This window comes from Corvus kubaryi, unplaced genomic scaffold (genome assembly GCF_017639235.1).
Source record: "Corvus kubaryi isolate FWS band 111438036 unplaced genomic scaffold, C.kubaryi_AGA036_p1.0 37184, whole genome shotgun sequence".
Taxonomy (NCBI): Eukaryota; Metazoa; Chordata; class Aves; order Passeriformes; family Corvidae; genus Corvus; species Corvus kubaryi.
In genome coordinates this window covers 261556-280532 of record NW_024581051.1, presented here as the reverse complement: position 1 = coordinate 280532, position 18977 = coordinate 261556, and the positions used below count along the sequence as shown (strand labels likewise).

The 18977-nt window shown below is 37.8% G+C and overlaps 1 protein-coding gene across 1 annotated transcript in view; it reads right to left on the bottom strand.

The window, feature by feature from the left end:
* HEATR5B (HEAT repeat containing 5B) overlaps window positions 1-18977 on the bottom strand; it is a 55911-nt gene that overhangs the window by 22728 nt on the left and 14206 nt on the right. Inside the window, exons 13-24 of the mRNA XM_042021992.1 lie at window positions 18811-18910; window positions 18305-18414; window positions 17246-17409; window positions 15012-15187; window positions 13652-13757; window positions 12512-12702; window positions 10807-10966; window positions 7871-8060; window positions 6385-6554; window positions 4121-4265; window positions 3089-3328; window positions 998-1249 (exon numbers count right to left, since the gene is read on the bottom strand). Of these exons, the coding sequence (XP_041877926.1) occupies window positions 998-1249; window positions 3089-3328; window positions 4121-4265; window positions 6385-6554; window positions 7871-8060; window positions 10807-10966; window positions 12512-12702; window positions 13652-13757; window positions 15012-15187; window positions 17246-17409; window positions 18305-18414; window positions 18811-18910 (2004 nt within the window). The remainder of the gene's footprint in view (window positions 1-997; window positions 1250-3088; window positions 3329-4120; window positions 4266-6384; window positions 6555-7870; window positions 8061-10806; window positions 10967-12511; window positions 12703-13651; window positions 13758-15011; window positions 15188-17245; window positions 17410-18304; window positions 18415-18810; window positions 18911-18977) is intronic.

Genomic DNA, 18977 nt, shown 5'->3' with positions numbered 1-18977 from the left:
TCTGTAATACAATGCCATGACAAAATAAACTTCCCTGAAACTGTTCTTAGTCTTCAATGGTCTTGGCCTCAAATCAAGTCAAAAACCAGATTCTCACAAAATCAATGCACAGTGCTGGAAGCAGGAACCAAGCAACACAGACAAAGACCCGATAACCCTCCATACCAAAACAGACACCCTCAACAACACAGACACCAAGTCCATTAATGTCACACATTCTAGGATGCTCACAATATTCATCCTACATACACAAAGTCCCCATGAGCACTACACAGGTGAACCCAAATAATCACAATACAGCACAAACAACATGGACAGCTCAAGGACAGACACCTCACACTATCTGAAAAACATTTCATCACAAAACTGCTACGCAATTTATGACCTCTCAATTTTTTTGATCCTCTAACTCATAAAACTATCTTTGGAAAATGAGCTTGAAAATTAAGACTTATCACTCTCATGGATACCAAAAGAATTAACTTTATAAAGTCCGTGTCTTTTTATAACTCCCTTCCACATCCCTCTCTCTGCAGCCAATGCCAGAGCAATAATTACGTAGCTTTATCCCTTCTTTTTTTCTTTTCTAGCATTTCTTCAGATTGGAGATGCTAAAATAATCTCAAGCTTATTTCACTGCTGTCATTACATTAAACTCTGAAAACACTCCCAGCTTGCCCTTAGCTAAAGTTTATTGCTTCTGTTTCAGACTTGAAAAAAGCTTTGCATCTCTAAGTTTTTTTTTCCCCTATGCAGACCAGTCTGTCACAGCTGGTATGTTCCAGAAAACCTCATTATTTGTGCTCATGGTACTGTAACTACGGTGGTTATAAAGGTACAATTTTATTGACTTTTGCTGGGCATTTCCTTTGGTTTTAACCATTTGAATGAAAGAGTAAGTGCTTTTATTTTTTTTCTTGGTTGTGTAATCTTAAGCTGTAAAGAGGTGTCAAAATTAAAATAAAAAATTAAGAACAAAACCAAAGCATGCAATTACTTTTTGGGTTTTTAAGTCTGGCTGAACGAGCCAGTGCCAGGTCAAAGTGTGCCTTGTTGGCATTCTCACACAGCATGATAACCCGGCACAGACAGTCTGCTGCAAACACACGAGTGGCCCAGCGAGGCGCTACAGAAGGCTTGGACTTGTCCTCTTCACCCAAGGCGGTAAACATTGAATCATCATCCATCTCATCCTTCTTCTCCGACTCCTCATCCTTGCCTCCTCCCAAGGGAGCAGCTGTGCTCATGTCTACCACACAGAAAAATTAAAAGGAAGAAAAACATGCCACTGTTAAAATCCACAGAAGACAGTTATGGACATGAGTTCAAGTCTTTCCCTATACTGAGATTCAGAACAGACTAATTCTTCTGTAGAAACATTTGACAAATGTCAAAGAGCAAGAAAATATCAGTAAAATAAAGGATTTTCACCTCTGTTCTGGATTAAATTACCCTTTATTTGTCTTACATGATATAAATTCCTCTAACATTAATTCTCCACAGTTACCAACTGTAGCTGAATCACATATCAAAACTGCCCAGCTTTGTAAATTAACCCATTAAATTGCCAATAAACAGGATAAGGCTCAGAATAAAAGAATCAGTTTAGCTTTGAATTATTCAGCTCCCACTTCAAGTGGAAGATAAAAAGCAAGTTAAACTGAAACAAAAATACAAAGGTCTGTGCCATGGGACACTATGCAGCCAAGCAGGCCCCTGACAGCATTCAAAAATGTGATTAACATTCAGAAAATTCTTTTCTCTAGGTGTAGCTTTGAGACTTCATTTCAGAAAATAAAATTGTTTCAGGGATCACATAAAAAACCAAAAGCCAAACATGGACAAAAAACCCCTCACCAAACATGCATATATACTTTTGTTATTCAGAAATGAAAACATGAAGCCTCAATGACCTCAAGGTCTAAATTAGAAAAATGCCAAAATACTGACAAAAATTATTCCAGCAATAATTAGAGGACAATTAAAGGAAATTATTGCAATGCATGCTTCTTAGAAACTAAGGCATGCTTCTTAGAAAGTCTAAATTTATGCAACTGAAGAGCCAAGACATTCAATAAAGAAAAAGGCTATGGCAAATCAAACATGGATGATGCCAATTCATAACAAAGGTGTTTTGAGAAGGCATGCAGGACCCCATGTGGCTGATTTGTAAATCTCTGCTTAAAAAGCAAACCACATTTTGGTCATATGCCAGTTAGTTGGATCAAAGGAGTTCAAAGTGAAGTTGCTGGCTTACAGTACACCAGAGGGGAAATTATTTAAATATGTTTTTTCTCTGAGATATGTCACCTACTAATAAATAAATAAGAAATTGGACAACCATGTTAAAAACTTTAAGACCTATCCCACATGAAATAACAAAAGGACATGCCAACTTAAAGCTCAGGAAATGAGGTCTTTCTCACTGGGCAGATATGTGGTAACTACATTGCATAAAGAAGTTATTGGTAGCATTACTCATCAGTAAATGTAAAGCTGGCAGCATTTAGAAACAGCTTCAGGATGCACTCACACATGACAATAAACAAGTATAAATGAAAGGGAAATGAGCAGATTCTGCGTCATAACTATCCTACAAGCTGAAAAACAGGAATAAGGTCTCAGAGGACAAAATCTCTGCAAACAAATCTGCAAAGCTGAACAACAAACAAAAATTTCATCCCCACAGTAACCCATCATCACATCACTCACATAACTCACAAAACCTTGTAAAAGAAAGCTCAGAATGTGTACAGGAGTCTTGTCTTTGTAGAATCCTGATGTATACAGGCTAAAAAGGATGTCTGCTTTCACTAAGATACTGAAATGTCAGACTTATAAACACACTGCTTCTCCATTGGAAATCCTACTTCAAGCAGCTAACTTTTTACTCTTATGAGCATATTCTGAAACTTAACTTCGTTAATTCCTTCTTTCTGTGGAATTTTAACTGCATTACAATCAAAATTCTGTATACAATATAACCTACGTCTTAACTAGGATAAAAGACAAGCTGCAAACCAATACTGCCAGAACGTGCTAATGCTAAGGACACATTGTCATTTATGTAACACGACAGAACACTTACCACTGGAAGCTGCAAGGACATCCTTACAAAGCATGAGCCAGTGAGAAAGGTTTTCTACTGCGAGAGATGAAAGCATATGTCCCAGAGTATCATGGATATCTGAGCACAATTTCCGATCAGTCTCACGATCCAACATTCCAAAAAGGACGCCTTCCAGGCCTGTCTCTGTTATGTTAACCCCCTGATGCCGGGAATGAGCATCTCGCCGAGAGCCAGCTCCTGGTGCAAAAGGATTCATGTCTGCAAAATGATAACCAGAACATGATGTACGTGTGTGTATAGTTCAGTCAAAGATCACCAAGATGTTACTGACGTTTTTCTGAAATAACACTAGAAAGATTCTAATACAGCAATTAATTTTATTGCAAGGCAAATAACACCTCCAAGTATTAGTTAAAAAAATAAAAAATATCTCTCTTCAAGGTAGATAGCCCATGAATTTGTAAAAAAACACTAACAGTATTGGACTCTAAAGACTCCTCCCAGAGACACACTTAGCTGGTATCATTTGAGTAAGCTCACAATTCTACACTTGTATTAAGACTGTGCTGCTCAACACTGTTGCACCTCCTATTATCAAAATAAAATGATACATGCAACAATTAGACCAGCCAGCAAAGCCCACAGGCATTGCAGATGTGATGCTAACAGAATATAACACAACCAGGCATCTCAATCAAACAGCACACCTTTAAGTCAATTTTCCAAATAACAAAAGCTATAATACCAGAAAAACTGTAAAATGTTTCCAGTGTATATATGCTGTGTTCCCTATTTGATTGCCAGCCTTAATGAGAGAGAGAGAGGTTTAAGTCTGAATTTCGCAAATAGTTAAATTAGAAACAAAATTCCAGAGGTAAGCAGGGGTGTGGCCAGAAGTTACTGAAGCCAGAAGTGACAGTTTTAGGGTTTTTTTCACTAGGGGTATAAAGGGGCTTTGGGCTTTTTTCCCTTCTTTCTGAAGGCAAAGCACACGTATGCATACATGTGCATTCAACTGTTACAAAAAGGCCACATGAAAGAAATACCTACTGATGCCACTGTTTTCTTTGTCTCCAGCATTTTTTGCTAAGCTCATGGCATATTCACACACTTCTGACGCTTCCCTCTGAGCAAGCTGTCGTAAACACGCAACTGCAGCCCGGCGCAGCAGCAAGTGAGAGCTGCACAAATGAACCTGAAAATCAAAACCATTACAGATGAGTGAACTGCTGCACCCCAGCATCAATAAATCAATGCTGCCAAGGACTAAAAGCACTCTACATTTCAGTCATAAGCCCATGTGTGAGCTGCTGGGTACCAAGTTCTGAAAGTTCAGAAGTAAGCACTTTTCATAATATACAAATATGAAAATAAAGCTGACATACATAGAGCTGGCAGCTGTCACCTGGTTAAAGAGATAAAAGCTTAAATATTGGAACTACTGTGCCAGTGTGATTTAGATTAATTACAGTTTCCAATTTGTTGCACTCCTGTACTACTCTGCCTCATATTCTGCTACAGCTGTAAATCACATTCTTTTAAACAAAAAGCCATTATCAGGTGCACTACACATGACAGCTATCATAAAACTTGCATTTCAAATGTGTAATAAAATCTATAGCATTAAGTTCTTAAAAGTGCCTCTCAATAAGACAGCATCAGATTTCTTTGCTAACCAACACTGGCTTCTAATTCCTTTGAATCACCTCAAGCACAAGCAAATATTTTCCTTACAGAAGAATTGTGCATGGTCTCTATTTTTCTGAGAGGAAATAGCTGCACAGAAAAATGAATGTTTTTCCAGAGCGGAAGAGGTGAAGACTGCCCTTTAATAAACTCTAATTCCTTATTTACTCCAGGATAATTTGGTTTTTATAAACCAAATATCAATTTGCTTTCTCGGTATTAGCTTATTATGGGGATGGAAAATGCTTCCCTAAATGAAAGGGTTGTACAGTTTATAAAGCATTTTAACAGTAGATCTTTATTCCACATATGAATATACAAGATTTTAGTCCTAAAAAAACAAGCAGTCTTTAAAGAACCTCTAAATACCACACTGAGGTTGTTTTAATGAACTAAAACACAGACTATTTGGGAGATTTAATTAATGCAAAAGGTATTCCCTGTTTCAAGTTACAAAACAAATAACTACAAGTTATGAAGCCAATGCAGGAAAAAGAAATTAAAATGAGAGTGTGGTGCTGCGTGGTTTAATTTTGATACCTGGCATTAAATCCATTCTGAAGAGTTGGCTAATGGTGCAGGTAAGGCAGACCTTGCCTACATATCTGTGCATTTGCAGTATGAAGAAATGCCCAAGACAACTCCAAGGAAACCCTATCAAACTAAGTACAACTTGAAAGTAAGGAATATGAGAAAGGGAAACAAAAATAGCTTTCATTTAGCAGAAGACCATAATCTAACAGGAGAGAAACAGTGGAAAACTATGGGAAAAGGTTTCAAAACAGCACTAGTTAGTCATGTATGAACTTTACTGTCTGTTACACCGCCCACTGGTAGTCACAGAGTAAACTGCTGTAGGGAATTTCTGTCATGTTGTACATGGTATTCATACAAAAGAGCTTACCTACTTCTGGATATGTTGCACCCCTTTCATGCAAAATTTGGTTAAGGGACAAGTGACAGATTCTGTAAACACACTGCACTCCCAGGAGTGCTTGGGGCAGGGTGGGGCTTGGATGTGCACAGGGCTGGAGAGAAGCATGTAATCATGACAGGATGCCCTAGGGAAAATCTGGATGGCAGACTAAGAAAAAGGTCCAATGTTGACATAAGTAAGATTGCATTCCTTCAGGTAACACTGAGTCATCAGTGCTGCAAAGAATGGCATAAACAACTTTGCAAAACATCTAACAGATATTATGGAGAAGCTTTTCAAATTTCTCAGTACTGGACTACTGAACCCTCTAAAAATAATTTTTACGATAGTAATTATTAAAAAAAACCAACCCAACCTACACTAAAACCACACCCACCCATGCCACCTTTCCTCTTATATTCAAATTTGGTATGTTTTGGGTTCAAGCCTCTGCCTTACTTCCAAGCTTAAGCTTGTTATTTATAAATGCTTGCTTACACTATCGAGGGTGAAAGAGAATCAGCCCCTATGATTTCAGTTTGGGCAGCATTCTGAAAATACGTAAAATGTCTTGGGGACTCCAGGGTTCTTGCAAATATAACTTGCTTATTACATATGGCTGTCCTTGACATCTTGCTAAATATTTCCCCTGTCCTCTGCTAAGCACATGCATAAAACTTTGAGGAGCAAAAGGGATGCATTTGATACTCACACAAAGACTGGGAACCAGACTGGATAGGTTGACATGCCGTGGTGCAAACATATGAAGCTGCTGAAGGCAGGATATAGCAGCTGCCTGAACAAGTGAGTCTGAATGGTCTTGTGTGATTGCACATCCCACCAAACAGGAAGAACGGATTGTTGAAATCGTAGCTCCATTACCTAATGATGTAATAGGATATCCTTAACACAGCAAAACTTTTCTATAGCAACTGCAGACTTTAAGCCTTTGAGAAGCAAGAATTATCAAAGCTTCCATATCACCAAAAAAAAGTTCACAGATTAACATGCAACTTCTCTGATTTTCCATGCAAATTAGAAACACAACAGAGTGTTTCAGTATCTCTTTTTTTAGCTCAGTTAAACAACATGCCATCCAAATGAAATTCTGGATCAATAATCTCCAGTCAGAAGTATTTTGAGACTATCTTCCCAGGTCATGAAGCCAGTTAGTTCTCTGAAGTTAAACATGAAAAGTCTCTTTCATTCTATATATGTATAGGCGACATTTCACACACTGAGCCATTTCCTAAAATATCAGGTAACTCTTAAGCTAGTATCTATGTATGCAGGCAAGTTTAATTAGCTCCAATAGATGAATTGCACTGCTCTACTAGAACAAGCATTTAAAAAGAACAGTATTTAATTTGAAGAACAATCCCATTCTGTATTTTAAGAATTAACCTGCATCAGGTTTATAAAAATATTTTGAATTACAGAAATGTAACCTGCAGAAGACATTCTACTTAAGTTGTTATTCTAAAAGTTAATCATATTCCAGGTCAAAAGGTTAGCACACAGACACACAAGTTCAATTAAACCATCTAGAACTATTTCATAACTAAAACCTTAAGTCCAGTTATTTAGAGATAGAATTTCACTAGTGGTTGGCTCTCTGGCACTGCATCAAAGACCATCCTATAAACATTCCTAAAAATCCCAGTTAGACAAAGTTAAAAATCCATGTTTTTAACACCTGAGGCACAAAATTTCAGACACAGTGTTTGGCATGACAAGATTTTAAGTCACCACAGTAAGGTACAGAGATCTAAGGATATCAAGAATGAATGAAAATGAGTTCTAGTTCACAGTATCATCAATTATGTCAAACTTAAGCTCTTGTCATCAGCTTAAAATAAACACGTGTTAAAGAAATGGAGGAAAACCCTTGTCTCATGCCCCACCTGTACACAACATATGCAGCAAAATCCACAGCAAGGGTTTCATGGCTGGCGTACCATGCAAATTTACCATTAGCCAAAACACCATACATCCTGCAACTTCTTTATACAAATCTCAAACTGAAGTCAAAAAAGCCCCAAGCAGTCATAAGGAGGATCAAAGCAAGGCTGCTTGAAACAGTCAACATCTCCTCCCCCCACCTGCAACTAACAAAAGCTTATATTCTTCCATTTAAGATTACAATATCATCTTTATACAAGGTAGATTTTTCTTTTTCTCTTCAAATTCCCACTAACCTTGCAGCTCAGGCCCAACAGTAGTTATTATAGCTCCGAGGCACCTGCCCAAGCACTGATGCACCTCTGTATGCGATGGCGGGACAGTTAAGAGCAGGGTGAGAACGAGAGAGAGCGTTGGCTCCACGTACCCACGGTACATTGGTCCACTAGAATCCACTATCAAGGCAAGTGAATGGAGAGACCAGGTCTATCAAAAACACAAAGGAATACCTTTTAGTAATGCATTTAGGAAATTAAACAGTTTTTTATGCAGATGGAGCCTAGCTCTGTACTTCTGTTCTTAAACAAGTCTAGTTCGCTATTCTGACTCCAGAAGTGTTTCAGAAGTCTCAGGACCTCAAGCAAATCACCTGAGAGTTTAAATATATCTAAAATACTCTCTGGTTATCAGCAATTTTGAAGATAATGGAAATAAGGTGACAAAGAATTTGAGAAAAAACATGCTTAAGCACTTTGAAGAAGAAAAATACAAGCCCAAATATCATATCCACTTAAAACAAAAAGGAAAAAAGAAAACTGACTCAGGACAGGAGAAAGAGAGAATCATTCCACTATAAAACTGGAGGCAGAGTCTGAAATGGGCAGCTTACAAAGGCTTAGCAGAGAAGATCTTTTATATTCTCGCAGGAACTGATTTTCATGACAAGCTGAAAGGTTCACATGTATTTTTCTAAATTTCTTATTAGAGGGTACAAGAGCAAAAAGTAGTGCTGTTCAGTCAGCGTACTACAGCATGAGGAAAAAATATGGTGAAAGACCTATTTCAGTTGCAAAGTGAGTAAACAACAAAAGAAAAAAATAATTTATTGTAATTGTCAAAGCAAGAAGCAGGCAAGAGGACAGTCCTTTTGGATACTGATGTTTAATAGGAAATAAATTCCACTGACAGACCTGAAAAGACTAGCTATCTCTTCGTAACATCCTATTAAATGATCTTATTTCAGAATTTTCTCATATTAAGTACATGAAAAGACTAAGATAAAAGAGTATTACTATTACAAAGCTAGACTCTTAGGAATAAGCTGGAATACCTGCCTTCAAAACTGCTCCTTTTTAATCCTCTCTGATGCAACCCAAAAACCATTAGCACTAGCAATCATGTAACTACCTCTACAGTCCTAATCCTGTGGTAGCACATTACAGCTTATCCTTTAATTCCCGTAAATTTCCATTATACTTCCACACAGTTTCTGTGTAACCACACTGATCCAGTGAGGGACGAGGTTTAAAAGCTTAGCTTTTCACAGTGGCCAGGTGCTGTGTTCTCAATGAAAAGTGAGGTAGATATGCAAGTTCTACCTGGACGTCCCTTTTATACTTCTTTTTCTTTTCTTTTTTCATAAAACGTTAACCTTTCCAATTTGTTTTTGAAATTACTGGTGCACAATTATATGCCTCAAGTTACCCACTCATACATGAAGCTGGTTACATACGCAAATTGCACTTTGTCTTTCCTTAAATAAACTAAGAAAATTCAAAAGACTTAAAATTGTATTTATAGATTTTTTTTTAACATTATCTCCCCGAAAAAAAAACCTAGGCTTGTTTTCCCAAGTGATAAGCTTTCTAATTTTGGGTTTTTTTATTACCCTGAGGAAAAGAAATAAGAAGGCACTGAAGTACGTTCTATCAAGTTAACAGCAAACCAAGGTATAAGTATGATTCTTTATAGTTACTGGGGGCTTCAGCTTCTCAGTCTGTGGGTATAAAGTGCCCCTACTCATGAGTGGCACACAATTTCCTGCTGCTAAAGCACAATAGTCACCATTCCAGGTACTCATTTCCTTGCAGTAATTCATGAAAAGGATGACAAGAAGTTATCTATTATATTATGCAATTACAGCACAATCTTTGAAGAACAGTAATTATAGACCAGGACACTTGCTTTTACTCAAAAGAAGTTTCTTTTTTTTTCAAGTAATTCTTTTAGTGCTCTGATAGATGTCATTGCTGAAGGAAAAAAACAAATCAGCACTTTTCCCTCTAACATTCAACTACTTAATATAAAGACACATGTACTAGCCCATCTAGCCCTCTCGTCTTTTCACAACAGCCACAAACAGAGGTTTAAAGGAAAGCTCTTACTTAAAGGAAAGTAAAGACAGACCAGGACACTGACCCCTTGTATTTCTCCTGAGAGTGCAAAAACAACATTTTCTTCTAATTTTCCAGTATTTTCAACTTAAGAAGTGTTCTGAACTTCACAGTGTCTATCCACATTCAGCAACTCCAAAAGCATTACTCTTTCACCAGCACGTTCAGTCTCCATTCTGCTATACCAGCAACTTTTAGCAGTCAAGTCACCCTCTTGTGAGACTTCACACATCTATAGTCCATAGTAGATAGAAACCCCTCCCTGTCTTAGTCTTGGCTCCTACTTATTCCTCTTCTGTCCCCTAACTGCAACTTAGCTTGCAACAGATTTCTGTTTTCATAACATAACTCTGCAAAGATGATGTACTGTATATGTAGCACATACACAGGAATTACTTGACAAAGGAAACTACAGCTCATCACCCGAGACTCCAGTAACTGATTACATGTCAGTCATTAGCCAGTTATTAAAAGCTTCTGTTTAGGCAGCCAAGGCAAAACTAACACATTCTGCTTTAAAATTAAAGTCAGTTTGGAATATGCCCACAGCGCATCACTCTGGAATATCTGACAAGCAGACAGATGCCCTTCTGAATTAACATGACCACTTGCAACTGCCTCTCTAAATCACTATGAGGTTACGTCTTAATTACACCACATCTTTGGGATTCTGCACTCTGGAAGTTTATAAGGAAAGATCCACTTTCTTCACGCTCCCTGGCACATGCTACGTCTTACATGTGACTGTATACTGTCATGTGAATATCTGAGCAGGTAGTTTAATTTTTAATCTTCATCTTGAACATTTTAAGTAGTTTTGTGGTGGTTGCTCTTTTTACCTGGACTTCAGGAGAGGTTCCATCTTGTGCCAAAGCCAAGAGAATACTGACACTAGTTTTCAAATGCTGTCCAGAACCTATTCCACCAACATACCGATGCAGACAACCCAGAGCCAAGGAATGGCCTGTTCTTGATACAACGTCTCGAGCAGATTTTAATCTGTGGATGTTTAAATACAAAGAAATCATGTCATTCAGAAAGTTTGCTACACAGAATCCTTGAAGTATCACAACAGTGCAAAAGACTAACAAAATTTTGCAGGCCTCACCCCATGAGATCTTGAGAAGCCTTAACAACAACAGCAAAAACAATGTACTTACTCTGTATTGCATTTAACCCAGATTACATATAAAACAAGAGGAAAAAAAGGTATTTTTAAAATTTTCTTCTTTTTCTGGTCAGAACATGATCTTCTTGAAGAAGAGTTTTGGAGGATATAGAAAAAGAATCAAGAGTTTAGCAGTGTTTCACAGCAGACTAATTTAATAATCATTCCTAAAACATTGCAGTGAAAAGGAATCAAGAATAGAAAAATTACAACACACACTGAGGAACTACAAAGAAATCCACAGCTACATCTTCCACTGCAAATCTGGTTTTTCATATAGCTGTTTTCTTCCACAGCTGATTTTTATGACTTTTCCAATAGAGCCATTTTATTTTTTTAAGTAGAAAGCCTTTTATAATGAAACTAAACTGGAATGAGTAGTATTTTAAATGATCTAGTTGTATGAAGTTGTATGCATTGACTTACTGAGTATTCTCTACAATACTGCTTCTGAATGCATGCCACGTACACCACTTGGTAATTAGAAGCCTTTTCAGTGGGTGAGGAAGAGAGATTAAGAGGGATTTCCTAATTAGTACAAAGAAAGATACTTTTTCTCTGTTTGACTGTATATGAGAGACATGCATGCTCTTGGCCATCAGTGAACAACAAGGTAAATGCACATCTCAAATATAAAAAATTACTTGACTGTCAACAGAATGACAACCATTAACAACTTGCAAGTTAACATAGATAAGAAACCAAGGAAGATCGCAGTAACAGAAATTCAAGGAAAGACAGCAAGGATGAGATACTTTACTACAAGATGAAAGGGTGAGAAAAGTTTAATTACCCAGAGGTAAGAGAGCTGGACTGAGGCTATGTGCAGGCACCCAGCCCAGCCAAAAACATGGGCTGCAGCCCTGAGGCAGTTGCATTCTGATTCACAAATATGCTGATGCCTTAAATTTAAGCATGGAATTGGGAAACATGTCTTGCTGCTTCTACCAGACATCTTTCTAAAGACCCAAGATAAACAACAGGATACAAAAAAGTACAGGTCAGTAAATAAGTTAAATCAATGTATGAAGAGGATGCTTTAGTGAAACAGAACTGCTATTACACAATTCATATTACAGACATACTTAATGTAAGCTGTGCTTGTCTATCTGAAACAGTTTAGTCACCCTTCAAGTAACTCATCAAAAGCTGTTCACCAATATCATTTCACATTCTGAGTGTGTAACAACTCAGCTTTTATTCCTCATATGAAATAAATCCAAGAGAAGAATCTGTTTGAAGGTTTGTTAGATCTACATAACCATAGGGATCAAGCATGAAAGAAGAGAATAATCAATACGGTATTTAGAAGAGGAATCTTTCAAACTACATTAAATTATAATTTTATTTCCTTTTCTGAATTAAAATCAACTTACTTATCAAAACTGTATTGAGCCATTCTAGCAATGAAAGAGGCTTCTCCAACCACTTGAGCCATTCTGCCAAGAGCTTCACCTGCTGCACATCTCAAAATAGGGTTAGGATTATCAAGGGCACCCATTACGAGCGTCAGAGCAGATTTGCGGACTTCTTCTGGTCCTAATGTGCTTTTATTCTCAGCCAAACCCTACATTAAAAAAAAAAATTCTTAATAATCACATTTACAAACATTAATACAGTCTCTTATATGAACACTCTACAATAACACTAAACAGTGCTTCTGTAGGTACTTTTACCCGAGGAAAAATAATTAAAGACATATAAAGTAAAACCACTGCATGTGCAATAGAGGAAGAAGTCAAAGGCTCTACCACAGATTGTAATTTTCTGATCTGAAGTCCTCATTTCAGCTCAATTTCAATAATTTTTTGGCCACGTGGTATGGCATGGGAGCTTCCAGAAATCTGCCTCAGAATCCACATTTCAACTTGTAGCAATGTAGATCACATTTTTAAGAACAACACAAAGAACTGAGGTGCTGATTTTGCCAATCAACCAAAGACATGGAGCTCCAGTAACAGCTTAAACTGGGCAGCCATTATTTGTGACTTGCTGTCTTACTTCCTGACATGATAGCATGAGGTTGCATTTCCAAGTGTAGATAAGAGAGCACAGAGCAGTAGCTGCAGTTAGTGGGACTGGGCATAAGCACCTTGAATTCTGTGCAATAAGGCAACCAAAACATAAACCCAAATCTATTCGTGTATTCAATTACACAAGCCATATCTGAATGATACTCTGTGACACTAGGGGTTTTCTGAGTATATAGACAAAGTACTTAAATCCATGAGCCCAATGCAAATAAAACCACAGGACTGAAGATGAAAGAAAGAAAGAAAAAAAAAGACAGTCTGAATATTACAGAATGCTGACTACTATAAAATGCTGATTACATGAGCCTCATATGTTCTCTGTACGGATACATGCAGACAAAAGCTCAAGCTAGTATCTGAAAAAAAATTCAATTCTGGAATTTTCAAATTTTTGAATTTTTGAGTAACTTTAGTAGCACTCTCCTAACAGCCCTTTGTACTGAACACAAACTTTGGCTTTCATTACAAGTTTACAAGTCTTACCTTCAAGGCACTAAGAACAGCAGTAAAGATATTAAGCTGCACAGCTTGCTGGCGAACACCTTTAGCCTGCTTGACACATTCAGCAAAATGATCCAACATCTGTAATCTAAAATAAAGGAAAGAACATAATTGAAGTTACAGCCTTTCAAAATACAAACTAAAGCACAGCTGGTAAAAGCCACACACAACAAAAGGGCCTTTTAAGTTCAGTAACAGAACTTATGCTTCAGGGGCTGCAGAAGGTATTCACTACAGGTAGTACGGGCAGTTACTCTGAACATCCCTTTGCTGGTTCTTTTAGTTCATCCACAAATGTTTACTTTTCCTTTGAAGAAACCACTACCAAGAAGAAGTGAATCTTCAGGTGCATTTGGCTGTATAACTAGAAAGCTATAAGGACCAGAGTGGAAAAATGCTGTCTTTCCACTACCACTTAAAAGAGTGTTACCCTTCATATTTGTTTTATTGTTCCTATTGTTTTTCCCATTTAACCTCCATTCCTGCCCCCACTCCTCCCCAGAAAACATTACTGGGAGGAGGAACATTCCCTAGAAGATACCAAAAACAGGAGTGTAATTAATAATCTGCATTCTTAACTACTCAGCAGTTCCCAAGCTACATATTTTTGCAGTTAACAACAAGTATAGGCTAAATCGAATTACTGCAAGTTGGCCTCAAGTCTATCCTGTGCTTACTTCAAAATGGGGTTGACTGCTATGAAAAAACTGCTCCCATCAGGTTTGCACTGAAAGATCATTTTACTTTGAAATGCAGCTTAGAACTGCTTTCACTCTGCTCAGCAACAAATTGCCTAAACTGAATAACGAAATTAGTCCTGACAACTCATAACTCTGTTGAGGTCATGTGCAACACAAAGGAAAATAAGTTGAATTCCATTTCCTCTTTTTCATCATGCGTACAATCCCTTGCTGACTATAAATCAAATGGTCTTACTTGTGGAAGCCAAATTAAATTCAATGGAGGCCCCTGCTGTTTTCAAGGCTGATTTGAAGTTAATTGCAGTGGATACTTTTGCAGGAAATTTTGGTTGCAGAGATATTACTTCTGTTAAATGCAGTATGAAAAGAGAAGAATCTAGTCTCCATCTCTGAACACTAATCTTCAAAAGTGATAAAACTGAGGAAATCACTTTATTTCTAAAGTGAGTACATATTCTCGAATCCTGAGGCACAATGAACACCAAATACTTAACTCTGAATTTAAAGACTGTTGATACCATAGTCAATGCTTATTTCACAAAAACAACCAATCAAACAAGCAAACAAAAAAACCCCCAAGGTAACAGTATCCAGAGAAACAAAGCATTAGGTTCTGAAATTGAACACCGATGTCAACTGACCTATGCTTGTAAGAGACATGAGGACAGACCACACCAAAGAGAGCCACAGATGCATCAATGACAGATACTCCTAAAGGAAGGGGACCAGGTACAGCTTCACCAGCAGGGATGCGCAAATAAATAGAAGAGGGATCATGTTCCAGAGCACCACTTCCAGACGCACTGTTTGGCTGAAGCTGCAAAATGCCACACAACATGAATACCTCTGAATATACCTTTGCACATAAAATTTGGAACTAGAGATAACCAAAACACATACGCAGTAGTTAAAACAAAAGAAAAGCTTACAAACACCTGAATACAACCGCAGTATCCCCATGCACACATATTAGTATTTACAGGGTCAGCTGAATTCTGAAGGGTCAAAATCATTAACAGCTGGATAAATACACAAACTATCACTCCTGGTATCAAGAGATGAAAATTAAAAGAAAAGCAGATTAATTCTGGTACTAACAGTAGCTTCTGAATCACTGAATATGAAGTGCCATTTTATAAAAAAAGGTTATCAATTCACTCTCTGAGCACAGAGTTACAATACAGTGTATTAAATGATCAGTTTTGGCTATAATAATGCCCTACAAAGAAAGACTTAGAAACAGTACTAAAATTATTAACTCTCCTATCATCAGAAAAACACTTCCTAACCATCATTCTTTCATGAAACACTATTAAACAATCATCTATTTCTCTGAAGAAAGTTCTGTGCTCCTATGAATTATTTAATTGTGAAGCAAAATTATAGATCTAGTAGGTCTGTATTCTTCTTAGAAGGTCAGAAAACACAGCAAACATCTGTTGAGACCTCTATATCACTAAAAAATGAAACATGACTAAGCAGAAGAGAATCATAGAACGACTGAAAGTTAGGGCTTGAATGGATCCTAAAGATCATCTTAGTCCCAATGCTCCCCTGTCGTAGGCAGGGATACCTTCCACTAGAACAGGCTGCTCAAGGCCTTATCCAGCCTGGCCTTGAACACTGCCAGAGTTGAGGTATCCACAACCTTCCCCAGCAATCATTTCAGTGTCTCACCACCCTCACAATGAAAAATTTCTTCCTAATATCTAACTTAAATTCCCCCTCTTTCAATGTGTACCTGTTACTCCTTGTCCCATCACTACAGTTCCATGTGAGGAGTCCCTCTCTGACTTCCCTGTAGGCCCCCTTCAGATACTGGAAGGTTGCTGTGAGGTGTCGGCGCAACCTTGTCTTCTCCAGGATGAACAGCCCCGACTCTCTCAGTCCGTCTTTGTAACGGTGGTGCTCCAGTCCTCTTATCAACTTTGTAGCCCTCACCTGGACTTGCTTCAACAGTTCCATGTCCTTATATTGGGGATGAAAGAGCAGTGCAGAGGGGCACCTCCTTTAAACTGCTGGCCACACTGCTTTTGATGCAGCACAGGACTCCACTGGCTTTCTGGGCTCTGAGCACACACTGCCAGAACCCTGTGACAGACTACAGATATCCACTTACCAAGAGCACCACTGTTTTACAGTCAGGAAGTGAAAAAAAGAAAGGGCAGGAGGGGGTGAAAAAGCTCTGTAGATTGAAGACTGCACTGGAAGTCTACTATGTCCTCCACAATAAACAAAGGAAGCTTGTAAAATTCTTTTTTGCTTTGACATGCTGATCTTGGCTCAGAAACAGCGTCCCACACCCTTGGTATCAGTCTTGGCTTTTGGATCTGCTCCATCAAACCTTCTGAGAAACCTTCCCATTACTAGATGGCTGTTTGCAGAAGAGGTGTTTTCAGCCAACAACATTGTGTCAACACTTTCAAATGAAACACAAGATTTCATATTACACCTATAAAACCAGTTAAATCTTGTTTTGCTATAACACCATTTGCAATACTGATATTTCGACAGCAGTTTCATTACAAAACAGGTTAAAGGGAACCTACATTTCTCCTAGTTCAAAAAAACCTGTGTGAGAACAACTGCTAGGCTAGGAAAATTGGCAGACAGGAAGATACGTTGAGTTGGGTTTTTCTTAAAAAGAAATGAGGCTTCTTCCCTAAGCACAACTCTATGACTAGCACCATGCAATTTATATCTCAGCTGTAGGTGGTTTTTAATCAAAACAGTTCCCTGTGGATGGAAGGACTTACATCTAACAAAGCTCTGAAATAAGACTAACAACAAATTATGAAGCTTCACTTTTAGAAGGCTTCCCCACACAGATCACACAGACAGGGCAGACAATTCATTCTTCTAGTTTTTTTATTACCTGATCTTCAATTGACTTATGATCTGTTTCCTGCAGCCAAGAGCCAAGCAGAACACTATCATCATAATGACAAAGAGACCTTAGGAGTGATGTGGTTGTATTAGCAGAGTTGTCAGTCAAAGTAAATTCTGCTACCAGCTCTCGAAGCAGCGCATTAAACGATCCTAAAAAGACAGGCATTAAAAAGAATCATCACTGCTTCTTAGCCAAAACATTTCAGTTAGTGATCAGAAGTCATAAATGTACCATTACTTCAATTTTACAGGTAGCAGAGAAGTAAACCTGACAACACTAGAGTTGAGAGCAAGGCTACAAATGAACTGTAGCCTCCCAATTCCCAAATCATGGGTACCCAAATACCCAAAGAACAGGTAACGTTGAAAACCACTGGAGGTCATCTAGTCCCACCTCCTGCTCAAGCAGCGTTCACTAGGGCACATTACTCAGAATTGTGTCCTGTTTTAAACAACAGATTGGGCCACCCCTTATGGGATGACAATCCAGATTTAGAAAAAAACCTGCTCATCCACATGATCATGTAAACATAATGATTTAACAAAAAAACTCAAACCCAAGAAGTTAATCTGTCAGACCACGTGACAGTGCCTGTCAATACTAACAGCAGATCTGTGTAACAGATCAAATCAGGTTTAAAAAAGAAAACAACCACACCAACCAACCAAAAAAACCCCACTGTAACCAAAACTAAGCCTTCATTGCCACATCTATCTTTTCAGTACACTAAGAAATAAAGCTCTCTATCTTTTAAGTAACTATGACTTAAAACACCATTATTTGATCTCAGACCATGATCTCCATATCTCTCAATCCTATAAACGGGACTAAAACTTCTATACTCTATTACTCTATGAATGCTTTGCAATACTCCTACTCTGTAGTTATACTGTCAAGACGACATACAGAAGATTAGGAATATAGTACAAAATTCTTGGAGACTCCTAGAACTGTGTTTTGACTCTTACAGCTGCTTCAAAGGTAAGCATCACAAGTACTAAGTAGAATTTTTACTTTAACAGAAACTCTTAAAAATTTATGTACCTTCATATGTCTTCGGAGGCAACAAAGCCAATATATCATAAAGTCTTAAACGAACCATAGCTGCACTAGCTTTGAGATGAGCTCCATGGGCTTTAATTACTGACGGAATGCTATAGAATTAAAAATGAAAAAGAGAAACCAGAAATGCTGCAGTTACTGAAAAGAGTATTTTCAGATTTCTTTTCACAAGATGTAACTCTAGGCAAGTCAAGAAAACAGTGTTCAGAGAACTACTCTGAATAACATTATTCAATTAACAATACATTTTCAGAAGTAATTGTACCGAGAAAACTTTTATTAAAAACCCAACAAACCCACAACATACTCTGCCATAAATCCGTGGCATGCACCTCCTCAGAAGTCCTATTTTAATTACAGGTGGGGCAGGGGGAAGGGGCAGACACCAAACCACAAAACCCAACTCCAAATTAGTTCTAGGATTTCAAGGAAAAGACAAAAGTGAATAAAGAGCAAAAGTGAATAAAAAGCAAAAACTGCCTACTTACTGTGACATCATTGTCATGGCACATTCTATGGGTGTCATCAGTTTCCTGATCACATCCTCAGTAAGGAGCTCAGGGCAGTGAGCAACAAAGCTTCTCATAGCTAATAACAAAACAATTTAAATTAAATTTTCACTGAAACAAACAAATACAAAACATAAACAAGACAC